Source organism: Myotis daubentonii, chromosome 12, assembly GCF_963259705.1.
Source record: "Myotis daubentonii chromosome 12, mMyoDau2.1, whole genome shotgun sequence".
Classification (NCBI taxonomy): Eukaryota; Metazoa; Chordata; class Mammalia; order Chiroptera; family Vespertilionidae; genus Myotis; species Myotis daubentonii.
In genome coordinates, this window is record NC_081851.1 from 54,492,083 (window position 1) to 54,508,426 (window position 16,344).

The 16,344-nt window shown below is 42.6% G+C and overlaps 1 protein-coding gene across 3 annotated transcripts in view; it reads left to right on the plus strand.

Annotated features, from left to right (window-relative positions):
• The first annotated feature begins 4,517 nt into the window (after positions 1 to 4,517).
• FBXO11 (F-box protein 11) overlaps positions 4,518 to 16,344 on the plus strand; it is a 101,815-nt gene continuing 89,988 nt past the window's right edge. The window contains exon 1 of one of the 3 annotated variants that reach the window (XM_059659904.1): positions 4,518 to 5,514. In XM_059659904.1, coding sequence (XP_059515887.1) covers positions 5,289 to 5,514 — 226 coding nt within the window. In that variant the 5' untranslated portion in view covers positions 4,518 to 5,288. The remainder of the gene's footprint in view (positions 5,515 to 16,344) is intronic. The other 2 variants (XM_059659906.1, XM_059659905.1) reach the window with 2 other exon arrangements.

Here is a 16,344-nt window from a genome sequence, read left to right on the forward strand (position 1 = left end):
GACTGTATGCTTACCAGGTTTTCCCACATATACATTAAATTTAAATCCTTAGTTCCAAGTTAATTTTCACTGCCTAACTGATAAATATTATCCGAGCATGTACTAAAGAATGAATTTTTGCAGCTTAGTGAGATAAGCCATTCATACTCTAACAAGGATATTTTAAACCGAACTGGTTATTCCTTCAGGAAAACCATATTCAGATCAAACTAATTTTCTAAGTGACATAAAAGGAGTGAGCAGCTTTGAGGTGTCTTATGTAATGACTGAGTGCTGACAGCTTGGGACTAAATGATGGAATGACAGAGAAAGGGGAAGCTGAATCTTTGAAATAGTAAAAATTATCATTTAAAAATCACAGTAAATATCACCTGCCAGGTATTAAAATGATTAAAGGGCTTATTTTTTCCACACTCTTATTGTGATAGGTTTTATAAACAAATAATTTTAAGTACACTAACCTGTTAAGCACCAGTAATTAGTTGAGAAAAACAAACACAAATGTTCTTAAAGAGAGAGCAGACCCTAAGGGAATTTAGTCCTCTGAAATTATGCAAAGTTTACACTGAAATCATTCTGGGAGACTCCTACCCCAAAGAAAAATCCCCTTTGTTTTCTCTCACACATAAATTCTATGACAGCTCATTGACAGGACTATTTGCTAACACAGGTGGACTTGCGATGGATAAAACCATCTGGAATATTTTGGGTTTTCACTAGAAAAAATAAGAGTCTATAATACTTGTTAACAGAGAAGATACTGGATTGGCAGGAAGTTAACTTTGCTACTAAGTACTTATGGGATTTGGTTTTGTCACCTCAGCTCTTTGAATTTTAGTTTCCTAGTCTGGCCAATACAGAAATGAGAATTAAATGATCTCCCAGGCCTGTTCTAACAATTCCTAAGTTCCACAATTTTAAGTTAAGATGGCTTTGAACACTTTTGCACAAAGAAAATTCTATCTTTTAATCTCATAAGATACAGTAAGAATATGTAGAAACCAGTTATATGAAGTTAGGATTATATATATATATGTCTAATATGCAAACTGTCCCCTTGGGAGTTAGACCAGGAGACTGGGAGTTTGATCACTCCCTATGATGTGCACTGACCACCAGGGGGCAGTGTGGAACGAAGGAAGGCCCCAGCCAGCAGCTGGCAGCCAGATGGCCCCAATTGACCCTGATTGCCGGCCAGGTCTAGGGACCCTAGCTGGGCACAAATTTTGTGCACTGGGCCTCTAGTATTCAATATTTCCTAATAAATGTTCCATTATTGTTAAACTAGTCTCTCGAGCACCCCATCAAATCAGTGTGGCTCCAAGAAAGGGAGCAGAGTAGATGCCATCACAAGAATGAAGAGGATAAGATATGTAAGGAATATAGTACAAGAGAAAAATCCATTTCTTGTAGCCCTGAGGAATGATGTAAAGAAGAAAATGGGACAGGGAAGAGGTATCAGAGTCAGTGTTTACTTTCTATCCTTTCTCAGGGTGAAAACTAGAATTGGAGGTATACAGTTTAAGTATTCACATAGAAATGGGGAATTCTGAGAACACTTGGGATAGTGATTTGCTTCCCTGGGTATGCCTGTGAGAGGTTGAGTCCTCTATGAACTCTTTCTGCTTGACAGCATGCTCTGCATGATGTAGGGAGAATGATGCAACATTGGTGGAGGAAGGTGGCTCAATAGGAGTCCAGGGCAAGGCTCCTGGTTCATCAATCCAGAAGTTCCCACATGACTCATTGGAAGAGAGAGTGGCACAGTGAGAATCAATGGACCTGCCAAGATCTGTGGTCAGTACAGAAGTTGCAGTATATAGGGCAAGAGAACCAGTATGACATCTGTAAAGGACAGAAATGACTAGTTTTACCTCGGGGGCAAGCAGTCTTGCTTTCAGACCATACCAATCACTCCATACCATTGGACAACACAAGGACTGGCCCTTCCCTGATGCCATATAAGCTTTCCCATCCCTCAAGTCTGCTACCAACCCACTAGTCATTGTGAAAAAAGAACACCCTTTCTCAAGACACTTTACTTCCATCAGAAAATTGTCTTAATATATTGGTTTTGTTGGAACAAGGTATCTTACTGCCGCATGCCAAAGAAGTGTCATAATAACTTAGAAATCTAAGGTGCCAGAGATGTGAAAGACACTCCATCTATACCTCATATAGCAACCTTTGATCCCATACATATCTTGGATTGACAGGGAGGTAGGAAAATACAATCTAAAAGATTCAGCATTGCCGAAACCGGTTTGGCTCAGTGGATGGAGCGTCGGCCTGCGGACTGGGGGGTCCCAGGTTCGATTCTGGTCAAGGGCATGTGCCTGGGTTGCGGGCACATCCCCAGTGGGAGATGTGCGGGAGGCAGCTGATCGATGTTTCTCTCTCATCGATGTTTCTGACTCTCTATCTCTCTCCCTTCCTCTCTGTAAAAAATCAATAAAATATATTTAAAAAAAATAAAAAAATAAAAGATTCAGCATTTATGTTTTTAAAAAAAGATATAATGTGAGGACCTGAGGTTAAAAAATTACAGAAAATACGTTGTTTTCTATGTACCTGAATAAAGTAAATCTGTCATACCAAAATATGAAGTCTTTATGACAAAGATTTTGCCTTTTATTTTTTGGTATTTCACATAGCACCTTACATAGTAATACACAGAAGTAACCAATAAGTGCATATTGAATAAAAAAAATAAATTTTTTTTATTAGTTAAGGTATTACAAATGTGTCCTCATCCCCCCCATTAACCCCCAACCTCCCCCTCCCCCCCCCACACTCATGCTCCCATCCCCCTGTTGTCCATGTCCATTGGTTTGGCTTATATACATGTATACAAGTCCTTTGGTTGATCTCTTCCCCTTACCCCCGCCCTCCCCTACTTTCCTTCTGGGGATTGATAGCCTGATCGCTGTTTCTCAGTCTTTGGGTCTGTCCCTTTTCATCAGTCTATGTTGTTCTCTATAATCCACAAATGAGTGAGATCATGTTTATAAATTCACTTATATGTATATAATCTTCCTTTTCCCCCTATAGTTATTTGAACCAAATCTAAAATTGTACCCATTTGTACCTGGCTAACAACCATAAAAATCCAGAGTTCTTCAGTTGTTTCCTAACAGCCTTCCTCCTCAAATATTTTTTTAAGAAGGAAACTTAGATTTAAGTGGTCTCCATCTTCAGAACCAAAGAGAAATCATCTGAAAAATTACAGAATTTTAAAAATTAGAAACAGGATTATATAGTCCAAAAATAAGTCCTTATTAAAGGTGGAGGCCCCCTAATATCCCTAGGTAAAGTAATCTGCCTAGGCACATATCAAATCAGGGATTCAAACACCCTACACCATACTGATTCACATTTCCTTGCCCTTCTCCTTCCTCCCAAAATACACTTTCTCCCTCTCTGCCTTACTTTATCTTACTTTGTAACCGCTTAATTATCTCAAACATAGAGAGCAATTGATCAAATTCAAATGAGAGAGAAACCACCCAAAGATCTGAAAACCAGAGTCAGGTAAACTGCCCGTGTTACCACATCCATAAAACGATAAACAAAAGAGAGAACAGATAATTGAGAAAGGGTACTTTTTCAGTCATCACAACAACAACTAGGGAATAAAAAGCGTTTTTCTTGGGAAAAACATCATACTGAGGGGACCATAATTCCTCGGGGTGGTTTTTTTTTCCTTTTCCTTTGAGTTTGTGGGCTCAAAACATTTTCTAAATCACATCCAACACATAACCTAAACACCTTTTCTCACATATTCCCCCGACCATTACGTAGACCACGTCTCCAAAAAGTAAATTGACCAAAGGTCTACTACTGCCTGTTAACCAAAACCTTTTCAAGACACACAGGACTCCTCTTAAGACGATGATTAGGAACCATCTGCAAAACTTCGGTTACCATGCGCAAACTGGATCTCCAAGGTTTGTAACTCTCCTCGGCTCGGCTAAAGGGCACAGAGTCTCTAGCGCTCCCTACAGCTCAGACTCTGAACCTACCTACCACAGAAAACCCAAGTTTCCAAAGATCGGCTCCTTCGCTCCACTTTTTTTTTCCGCTTAAAAAATCGGGTGAAGGTGGGGTGCTGGGGGAAAAGCTGAAACGCCGAACCCAAGGATTAATCACTTCTCCCCATTACATCAGCAGCCCCCGCCCTTTCCTCCGAGAACCTCCCCTCCTCGAATCGTCGCTACGCACTAGCGCTCCCTTCGCCCACCCCCTGCTCTATTATATGCCCCATACCTCCCCATTATCACTCGCCCGCCACACTCCCTCTCTCCTCCTTCCCCCTCCTGGGCAGGGAAGGGAGGAAACCCGAGAGAGGAAGCCGGGCGTTGAAGGAAGGGACTTCGCGATAAGGGCGGCGGCCCCATTGGCCCAGAGGCTGTGTGGGCGCGTCCCATTGGCTCCTTGGCCGGAATCCCCGCCCCTCTCCTCCCCGCCCCTCCGCCCCTCCCCCCGCCGGCCCGTGGCCCTCCCCCGCGGTCCTGGCCAGCCCCGCGACGGGGAGGGACCGACTGGGCGAGTGGAGGCTCCGGCGGTGTCAATGGCTCCTCCTGCCACGGAGCAGCAGCAGAAGCCGCGGCGACGGGGCTGAGGAGGAGGAGGAGGAAGGTTCCTTTAAGGAGGAGGAACGACGACGCCTCTTTTTCCCCCTATCTCCTCCTTTCATACTCATTTCCCCTTCGCTGAGGAGAGAAGGGGGAGGAGAGAAGAGGCCGAAGAAAGAGAGAGAAAAATTCCTCTCCGAAATCTTTCAGAGGGTGTGGGGGGAGGAAGAGAGAAAAAAAGCCGGGCGCCCCCTGCTCCCTCCCTCCCTCCTCTCCCTCTCCTTCTCCCTTCCTCGCCCGCCCGCCCACTGCCCCCGCCGCCCGAGACGCCGCTCTGGAGTCGGCGGGCCCGGGGTCTGTCTCCTCCGCCGCCGACGCCGCGCTTCGCCTCGGAGCCCCAGGCGGGCGGACGCCCTTTCTTTCTTTCTCTCGCTCTGCCCGTCTCTCGGTCTCCGTCCCTCGCGGCCGCCCCGCCCGGCGGCCTCGGCCTTCCCCGTGCGTCAGGCCCGCCCGCCCGGCCTCGCTCGGTCTTCGTCTCCGCGGGCCTTTCTCTGTCTTCGGGGGCTCGCTCGGCCCCTCCGCCCTCACCGCCTCCCCTGCCCCTCGCTCCCTTTCCTTCCTCCCCTCCTCCCCACCCCTTTCTCCGGCCCGGGAGCTCGCGGTGCGTGTGCGTGTGTGTGTCCCTCCGCCAACGCCGCCACCTCAGCCCGGCAAATGAACTCCGTCCGAGCCGCCAACCGGAGACCCAGGCGAGTGTCGCGGCCGCGCCCGGTGCAGCAACAGCAGCAGCAGCCCCCGCAGCAGCCGCCGCCGCAGCCGCCCCAGCAGCAGCCGCCGCCGCAGCAGCAGCCTCCGCCGCCGCCGCAGCAACAGCAGCCTCCGCCGCCGCCGCCGCCGCCTCCGCCGCTGCCCCAGGAGCGGAACAACGCCGGCGAGAGGGGTAAGGCCGCGCTCCTCCCCGCCGCCCGCGGCTCGGGCGCCCGGCCGTTGGGGACCCGCGGGGAGGGAGGCCGGGCGAACGGGGGTGGGAGGCGGAGGCCGACCGGAGGGGGGTCCCCGGTGCCGCAGTGTCAGCCGCCCCGGGCCCGGCCGGCAGGAAAAGCCGCGGCTTCCCCGCTCGCCCGGGCTCTCGCTCAGGCCGCGCTTTGTTTGGTTTCGGGGCTCGGCACCCTCTACCCCCACCCTCCCCTGTGGCTTCCAGGCTGCCTCACGGACCCCCGGAGCCTGTGGAGGGCGGGGGTGGTGAAGGTGGCGATTCGCCCCCTTCCTGCCGCCGTGCCCGCTTCAGTCTCCCCCTTCCCGAGGGGCGGTGGGGGAAGGCGCCGGGAGTGCTCGGGCGGCGGGGCTGGCTGGGGAACTTGTTTTCCCCCTTTTCTCCGCCAGCCCCCCCTTCCTGTGGAGGAGGGGAGAGGGGGAATCGGAGTGGTCCGTGGTGTGGGCCGGGGAACTTGTTTCCCCCGCCCCCCCGCCCTAGTCACGGGGTAGGGGGAGCAGCGACTCCTCTCCCAGCCCCATAATGTTTGCTGCGCAGTTTGGCTTTAGTTACAGAACCCCTGGCAGGACCCGTTAAATGAAGACCTTTCAATAAATAGATACAGAATCCATCGGCCATTTCCAGCCCCCTCCCTCGCGTGCAGTGCAGTTACCCTTAACGTTCTGTCGACACCCCCTAGCCGGCTCTCCCCCAGTGAACCCCACGCCGCCGCCGTACTACCCTCCACCTCCTAGTGGGGCTTGGACGCCCCTTCCATAGAGCTGGCCGTGTGTGTGTGTGTGTGTGTGTGTGTGTGTGTGTGTGTGTGTGTGTGTGTGTGTGTTGTGCCCAAGGCCTAGTGAAATGTGTCATTTGGACCCAACTGTGCCGCTCTGTCTGGTAACCACCATTGTCTAAGGGCTGAGGCTCCCGGGGGTTGGATTCTTGCTTTAGCAAAAATAATGTTCAGTTCTACTTGGACGATGTGGTTATTTTGGGAGATTTATGAGGCTGGGTGTTACACCTTGGTCTCGAAACGTAACTATTCTCTTTATTAGTTAGCTGCTCTCAGTGGGGTGGAGGTCAATACCATATTTATGTGCCCGGTTGTTGTTTTTAGGAGGAGGGGAATTGTTAGGAGACATTTTGCGTGTTTTCATTGGCAGATTAAGGTTAATTTCACATGCGTTGGTTGTCACACCTCCTTGGATGAAGGCAATTGAGATTAAATGCTTTTTAAAAATTATACCTTTTTTCCTTAAAAACTGTTTCATTGTTGTACTTGATCGGAATAATTAAAATGAAAGGGAGATGATAATCTGAAAAATAGTTTAAAGGGTTTTCACTAGTCACTGGTACAGATAGACCTTGAGAAAGCAGTTTGCTGTATGTTGCTTGAAAGAATGTGATGTTTCAAGCCAGGTAGAGGTTTTGTGCAACATTATTGATAAATATGTTTTAATTATTCTTTGACACATTTACCAATTTTTTTGTAAGTTAAAAATATTTGTAGTTTCATCATTTCCTTTCTCATTTGCATATTAGGGTTCGCCTGTGTTCCATTCAAATAATATTCAAGTCTCCTTCTAGAATTGGCACTATCCATAATAGAATTGACAATTTTTTTTTGAGAAAACAGTGACACTGGATTGAAATCCTAGCATAATACTCTGTTGCTAGATGAAAAGCTTTTTCAGGTTGTACCGATTTGTTAATAATATTAGCACGGAGTCACATTCTTTCTGCCAAACTTAATTTAGTTCCCATTATGTGTTTTTAAATGTTTGTTCTGAATCTCCTTTTCATAATTTGTAATGTCAAACTTAGCTGAGGTACTTTTCTCTTGGACACTTCATTTGTGTGCAGTTATTAGCTACTAAAGTCTGTTTCCTTTTGAAGTTGGCTGGGTTGTTGGTAGTCACATGCCAGAGTGTCAGTTTTCTTTTCATTAATGTCCATAAGCAGACTAAGATATTCATGAATCAAAATTTTAGTATGTATCTAACCAAATGGTAAATCAAATTCACTGTAGAATTGTTGCCTTGCTGCAGCTAGTAGAAATTGTTCTGGAGATTCTATGTTGGCACAGAAGGGAAAAGAACTTGCTGATTAGTCTTCAGGGAAAATGCTGTGGATCTTTTAGAGGGCAAATAAATGCCCTCAAAATGAAGAAAACAAAGATGAATTAAAAGACTAAAAATAATATTTTGTTACCTTATGTAAAAATGTAACTCTTTGAAAAATAGTGTTTTGTTTACATTTTTAAAAAATGTACATTTCACATAATGATCAGAAGTTAACCAAGAATACTTTTTATTTTAAAAGTTTTATGGAGCATGCAAAGTATCACCATTCCTGGTTTGGATAGGAGGTTTTGTTGTTTAAGAATGTGCTGGGTTTCATAATTTTGACAAGGCAATTAAGGAACTACAGCTAACATGGTGTGTGCCTGTGCGTGTGTGCGTGTGTGTTTACTAGCTCTTAATGGATATGTAGCTCTTGCATTAAGAGCCTTGGATGGAGTTATTAGTGGATCAGACACCTTTTCAGGAAGGGAATTGAAGAAGTGAGACTGTTTTAAGACAAGTTAATTCAACCTATATAAAATCACTTATTTTACATAAAGGATGAGCTTTTGACTCTTTAACGGTAATAAAATAGTTACAAGGTATAGTACGCTTTTCAAGCAAAAATTCTGTCAGAACTGGTTTTTAGTTGCTTCTTTGCCCACAGGTTAATTGGCCCGAAAACTTTCTTGACATATCCTTACACACACACACACACACACACACACACACACACACACACACACACCATGGCATGCACGCCAAGCCAATGTTTGAAGAAGAAACAACCTCATAGAGTGAAAGCTTATGAGGACTTTTCAAAGTGTTCCATGGGAGAGAATTTCTTACAGTAATAGTCAACCAAATCATTAGTTCTTTTAATTTTTTAATTTAAATTCCTGAATTTAGGATTTCACATACCACTTTAAGATAATAGAAAATACTTTGTGTTCCACATAGGGACTTTGATAATATATTCCAGAGTCAATGAAACTGAAAGTAGTGTGGGGTTGAATATTTTATATTTTTCTTTTAAAATGCTAGAAGGATTTTAGTGTTTACAACTTATTCTGAATTTATCTATTTGGTTGGTAGTGATTTTCTAGAAGTATAAGGAAAGCTTACAAGTCTGCAGAAGTGCTATGTAGTTTTTAGTTGTTAAAATTTATTACTTTGAATAAGTAATAAATGCATATACCTGCCCTCTGCTACCATATTCTCCTACCTGGGATCAATACTATTAGTTCCTCATTTATCACGTTTTAATAAAAAATGAAATTTGGCATCTGAAAATAATCTTGATATGGAAGTTTTTGAAAATGGGTGTGATTTTTGTTCCAGTTATTGGAAAATTCATAAGATTGTTTTGAAGTGCTGATATTTTAACTGTGATCATTTATAGTTCAAGAAACTTAATAACATTATATAAATGGATTTTGTTATTGTCTAGTCTGAAATGAATGTAGAAAGTAAAAACTTAATCAGTCTCTCAATCCCTTATGTATTTGTAGGATAAAAATATCACCTATGACTCTGAAATTAAAGAGGTTTTTTTTTTTTTTTAACAGAATTTTTGGAAATCAGTATAGTATTACATGAAATATTCCGGATGGAGCTACATATTTATAATATGCAGCAGCCAGGAAACTCCTTAGTGTTCTAGTTATGCATGCTAATTATACTGTCTGTGGGATTGTTCTGGCCCATGATCATTTACCTTCAGATTTTCTTACTACTTGTAGAATAAGGAACTTCTGCAACCTTTCTAGATAGATTTCTGGGTAAGGAACATGATTTTTCCTGTTTAGGAATTAAGTACTGTATGTTACTATTCTCCCATCTGGTAACTAAACCTTCAAAATATTTACTTCCCATTTGAGGAAAGATGCTGCCCAACGATGTGATACCGTGTGTGTGTGTGTGTGTGTGTGTGTGTGTAGCCTCTTTTCTCAAAACTTATAAATTATTTGAGGAATACAAATGGGATAATGACAGTGCTTATGTCAAAGTTCTGCTGATTAGTCCTAAGGGTTGTGCATGTACTGCTTTTCTCTTTACTGGAAATTCTGGCCAGCAATCTTGGAGACACCAGGTAAGGCAAGAACCATCAATAGATCCTGACTTGTTAGTGAGGACCCTTGGACTTAGATTGGCAGAATCCAAGGCTAATGAGTATTTTCTTAGGTGTTGTTTTTTTTCTATTTGTTTTAACTTTGAAAATTTATAAATGATCTATAATGAGTTATTTGAACTTGAGTTATCTTATTGTTCCTATTTATTACTGAAAGGTTACTCTTATTTTGTGTCTGTCTTGTCCCACGGGTCTCTGAAGGGTTATTCTGATTTAGACTTCTCATTTCACTAGTTTATCAGCCCTTTGAATTGCATTCTTGCCTTCCAGAGAACTCTGGTTAATCTGAGATTGCTAGCTCAAGATACCCCCAAATTGTGGTTGTTACCTTCTAAAAATCTACACTAATAAAAGAGAAACATGGTAATTGGCGTACGGCCGCTACTCTTTTCATTGGCTAATCAGCGAGATATGCAAATTAACTGTCAGCCAAGATGGCGCCGGCAGCCAGGCAGCTTGAAACTAACATGAGGCTTGCTTGCTTCAGTGATGGAGGAAACCAACGTTCCCGCCTGCGGCTGCAGGCCTCTGAGCCTGCAGTTTCAAACATTGTAACAAATACCACCTGACTTCAGCCAGCAGATTCGCAACATTGTATGCAAAGGCCAGAAACCTACTTTCAGGAGCGGGAGGCCTAAGAGCTGGAGCCAAGCCTCAAGCTAAAGCTGGCCCAGAATAAAAAAAAAAAAAAAAAAAAAGGAAAAAAGGAGCGTTTGGGAGTTCAGTCACCCCCAGCCTGAAAACAGCCGTCAGCCCCTCACCCAGACTGGCCAGGCACCCCAGTGGGGACCCCCACCCTGATCCAGGACACCCTTCAGGGCAAACAAACTGGCACCCACCCATGCACCAGGCCTCTACCCTATATAGTAAAAGGGTAATATGCCTCCCAGCACCTGGATCAGCGGAGCCGAGAGGCCTCCTGGCACCGGGATCAGCATGACAGGGGGCAGCGCCCAAACGGCCCTGCTCTGTGTGTGACAGGGTGTGGCACCCCAACCCCCCCCCCCCGGGCCCTGCTCTGTGTGTGACGGGGTAGAGCCATAACCTCCCCATCAGCCCTGCCCTGAGTGTGACAGTGGCGGCGCCCCAATCCCCTGATCGGCCCTGCTCTGTGGGTGATAGACGGCGGCGCCCCAACCCACTGATCCGCCCTGCTCTGTGTGTGACGGGAGGGTGCCCCAACTCCCCTATCGGACCTACTCTGTGAGTGACAGGGGGGAGCTCCTCAACCCCCTGGTGGGCCCTGCTCTGTGCGTGACAGGAGGGAGCTCCCCAACCCCCTGATGGGCCCTGCTTTGTGCATGACAGGGTACGGAGCCCCAACCCCCCTGATGGGCCCTGCTCTGTGTGTGACAGGGGGCAGTGCCCCAACCCCCGGATTGGCCCTGCTCTGTGCGTGACAGGGGGTCGCGCCACAACCTCCCCATCGACCCTGCCTTGAGTGTGACAGGGTGGTGCCCCAACTCCCCAATCGGCCCTGCTCTGTGCCCGACCAGGGGCTGCACCTAGGGATTGGGCCTGCCCTCTGCCACCCGGGAGCAGGCCTAAGCCAGCAGGTCATTATCTCCCGAGGGGTCCCAGACTGCTAGAGGGCACAGGCCGGGCTGAGGGACCCCCCCTCTTCCCGAGTGCACAAATTTTTGTGCACCGGGCCTCTAGTAAAGTTATAAAGAAGTAAAATATAAGGGACGAGACATTTGGGCTGTTTGACATGGAGCAAGCAATATATTGGAGTCTTTGTTATATTTTAAATGGGGCTGATAACACTTGCTTTATGGGAAAATTGTGAGAATAAGAGATAGTAAAGTACCCAGCACATGGTAGATGCTCAATAAATAGCAGTTCTTTTAAATATTAATAGTAAAGGAATGGAATGGACTGTATATAAAACTAAATCCAGGAGATAAAAATGTGCACGAGTCATTAAGAGTTTCTGACATCCCCCAATATGCAATCTAGGTGACTTGTAAATCACTAATCTTACATTTAATGAATTGAAATATTCTTCAAAGAAAGGATGAAAAAACAGAATAGTGATAAACATTGACTGTTTTTGCTTATGTCCTAGAAGAGTCTTTGCCAGACACTTTCTTAGGTACTATCTCATTTAACCCTTAACAATTCCATAAGGTGGACATTACACAACAGTGAATATGCACAGTATGTAGCAGAGAAGAATTTTTAAACTGATTTATGTCACCTGGTTTTTCCATAAACAAGAGGAGATAACAAAATGCATTTGGCATAATGTCTCCATCACTTTTCGGGAGGAAATAACCTAGCCTTTGGAAAGCACATCTGTCCCCTATCCTATCCCATCTATCCTATTGGAGACTGATCTGATGCCCTTATTGTTAAATCATCTGGTTTCACATTTTCTGAGTTAACCTTCTGATTATAATTTCACCTCTCATGTAAATTTATCTCCTGAAGAGATTGCACTGATTGGCCAGCATGTTTTCTAGCTTGTTGATGAGATCACTAAGTACTCACTGTACAAAGAGGGGTAGATTTCCTTTGAATTGCTCATAAGTTATGAATAAAGGATGTTAGGTCATTTTAGCTCATAGTTATAAACTGGACTGTTTCAGAAAGGAAAAAATGTGAGTTAAATTAGACTTCAGCAGTAATTTTGACAGGTTTGTGGACTAATTCTTTCCTCACTATAGTTTGGTGTTTTTACATGCATAGGTTGGGATTTTGTATATGTTTGGTTAATACAAGATATGTATTTAAACTTAATCCTTAGAAAATAGGGAAATGAAACCAACTAACTTCCTTTACATAATTTATTTTAGTTGAAGGCAAATATTGAAAATATTTACTTTACTTTGAAAATGAATGCACTGTGTGTGTGTGTGTGTTTTTTTTTTCATTTTAAAACACCCAAAATAAGATAGCTTGTATAAAGCAAATGTAAGTTCTGTATGTTAGTTGCTTACTCTCCCAATTTCTGAAAATACAATTGTCAAATGTTCTGCCCTTCAAACAATGGAAAATTGTGTTACTGTTTTTAAAAAAGGAGAAAAAAATAATGCTATTCTATCAAATGGTGGCTAAGCCTTAAAAAACATAAAAGAATATTTCCACATCTCATGAGAGATGAGGTGTCATTCATCTATTTTCTGAAGAGAGCCTACTTTTCTATTTCCTCAAAGCTCAAAAATTATTTAGTGATAGAAATGGAGTAGCAGTCCATATTTTAAAATTATTTTTCTAGTAACAGTGATAATCTTCATTTCAATATTTTCCCTTAGTGTACCACAACACTCATTTTCCAGATGGCCGAGTTGGGTTGTGTCAAAATCTTTCACTTGAAACTTTTTCATTAGTATGAAATTAATTGGCTATTAAGTGGGTTCAACCTATGGTATTGGTTTCTTTAGTACCAGGTATTGATAACTGACTTGAATCAGTTTAGCCTTTGCTAGCTTGCCAACTCTGTTTGAGTTTAGATCTGAGAATTCCTTTTTACATTCAAGTATGATTTTGCACACATGGTCTGTAACATAGTATATAACATATAAGATGTGACTATGAGAATCTAACACTTCAGAGGAAGGGAGTGGGGAAGAGGAAGAACATAACTATTTTTTATTCACCTGTTATATTTTGAGATGGGCAGGGTTGGTATACAGTACATAATAATGTCACTGGTAATTGTTTCTTCACACACTATTGATCATATCTTGTTTAAAAAATAAAAACAGGCTTTAAGGAAAATTAGAAGTTAGTACAATTTAACAAATGAAAAGTAGGAGTCTTCCAGGATTGGCAGAGAGGAAAAATGACTGGTTTGAAAGAAATGACGATGGGTGGAGAAAGTAGCCACAGGAGTAATTCACAATTGTGTAGAAATGACTGATATCTTCATAGTCATTTGAATTGCATTTGCATTTTTCAGAAACTGATTACTTAGTCAAGTTTTGGTATTTTAGGACCAGTAAAAGGTAAGAGAAACTAGTGATTTGGATAAAGACTTTTTGGGGGAGTATTTCCTCAGAGGCAAAATAAGCATGTTAGGGAGGGAGAAAGTAGAAAATTCTTGCAAGAATTACTTACCTGCCGAACCGGTTTGGCTCAGTGGATAGAGCGTCGGCCTGCGGACTCAAGGGTCCCGGGTTCGGTTCCGGTCCAGGGCGTGTACCTTGGTTGCAGGCACGTCCCCACTGGGGGGCGTGCAGGAGGCAGCTGATCGATCTGACTTTCTATCCCTCTCCCTTCTTCTCTGTAAAAAATCAATAAAATATATTTTAAAAAAAAAAAAAGACTTACCTTACACATTTATTGTTTTTCCTTATCTACTTCTGAACTTAAAATTTTTCTTAAAGTTTCGCTCTTTTTTTTTTTTCCAAAAGACTAATTTTGGGTAAGGATTGGGATAGAGAGAAGAGAAGGAATTAGATCAGGTAGGAGTGCCAGTATTATGGGTCATTTAAATTAGTAGTGGTCATTTGAATTAGAAATAGTCTACATATAATTATTTCTATATGTGTATATATATATTATATATAAGTATATAGTTATTTAAATAATGGAAATAAATTTGGTCTTTTTTAAACTAAGGTTGTAATGAAAGTATACAAGTGCACAAATTGGTGTAGTCAGCTTTAGGACTTTTTCACAATAAAACCAATGTAACCAATAAAACCTAGATCAAGAAATAATGCCCTAGTCGGTTTGCTCAGTGGTTAGATCATTAGACTTCCAAGCAAAGGGTTCTATTCCAATCAAGAGCACGTATCTCAGTTGCAGGCCTGGTGGGGGCAGGGGAGAGGGGATGTGGGAGGCAACCAATCAATGTGTCTCTATCACATCCATGCTTCTCTCTGTCTCTCCCCCTCCCTTCCATACTCTAAAAAATCAATGGGAAAAAATCCTCAGGTGAGGATTAACAAAAAAAAGGGGAAAGAAATAAAACACTATAAGCGTATGCCCCCCCTTCCCAGTCACTACCCCCAACTCTGTCTTTCTAACAGCTTTGATTAGTTTTACCTGGTTTTGAACCTTATGTAAATGTAATCACCCAATATGTATTCCTATGTGTCTGACTTCTTTCACTAGTATTTAGGAGTTCCATCCATGTTGTTGCTTGTAGCAATAGTTTGTTCATTCTTGTTGCTGTATAATGTTACATTGTATGAAGACATTATAATCTGTCCATCCTACAGATAGAGTTGTTTTCCTATTTGGTTGTCAGAAATAGTGCTACTATGACCATTTTATATATATCTTTAGGTGCACATATGCACGCATTCCCTACCGTTGCTTATCTTTTCCCAAAGCAAAACTTTCATTTACTTTACAAGAAATGGAAGATGAAATAGCTCTAAGACAGATATAAATATGGCTTCTCATGATTATGTTGATGAAACAGTTGGTGATTTTTATTTCAGATAGTAATGAGTGTGTGTGTTTTTAAAGTCTTTTGGTATGTCCATTTGCATCCTTTAACAGTTCAATGTTAGTCAGGAAGTTGACCCATCAACTTAATATACTTTATTTTTTTCCCAAAGATCACGGTTTGGGTTATTTGGAGGAGAGAGGAAATCTCTTATTATACTACGGAATTTTTAAAAACACTGTGGCCTTTAATATGTGATTCTGAGCCTTCATTTAAAAAAAACCCTAAAAGAAACTTGGTAGTGATTTAATTTATTGAAGATCTTTCAATAAATACAGAACTTGTTTCTTTTTGCTGCTGCCATAAATATTATTGTTCCTTCATTTCAATTTGGAACCTTCTTTCTTACTACATTTAAGCTTATCCTTTTAACTCCTGTGACTTTGCTATTGTGTGGTTGGTGGTTTCATTTTATTTCTCTTTTTCTGCATACCTTGGTTATTTTTATTATCTTACATTCAGTTTATTTTAAAATTATAAAACTTTCACAGAAAAAAATTGGAGTACATTTTGCTCTCAAAGTTGTTTTTCTAGTCCTTGAGCAGATCTGTCAGTTACCTGTGTATGGGAAGAACGTGTAGGAGTGCCACTGGTAGCATCATAAGTTCTTCCTCAAGTGAAAGCTTGTGCTTAAGTGCTAGTGGCTTATAAGCTTGTATCCCCTGAGAATGACAGCTGGAACTCTGTTCTCAAGGAACTACTTGCTTGAAGCTGATGATATGGTAGCCTTAGATACCAAAAGAGTAAGATTTCAGTATTTCACGTGTGCTCTTCCAGCACTAAGTAGTCCAGTGTTAGTGCAAGCAGTTCTTTCTTGTCTATGACAAGCCGTGTGGAAGAGACTGCCACCTTTTTTTCTTCTTTTTTTAAAACATAGCCACGTTCAGCAAATGTTGCTGTAAAGTTTGAGCATAAGGAGCCAAAGCTTTTTCATAGTTGCTTTTCTTTTTTCTTCTTGAGTGGTATATTAATTTCATTTCTAAATTAGGGGATTTTGAATAAGGTGGAAACTGAGTTGCTCTAAATCTCTGTATCATTTGAGTTATTAGTATAAATCAGTGAGATCTTGTTCTTGCCTTTTGGAACTTATACTTGAGATAGAGACTGCATTTAAATAACTTTTAAGATCAAGATGAATTGCAAAAAAGTGTGTTGATTGTTGATATTGTTTTCATTGTCTTCTGATGTGAGAGAGA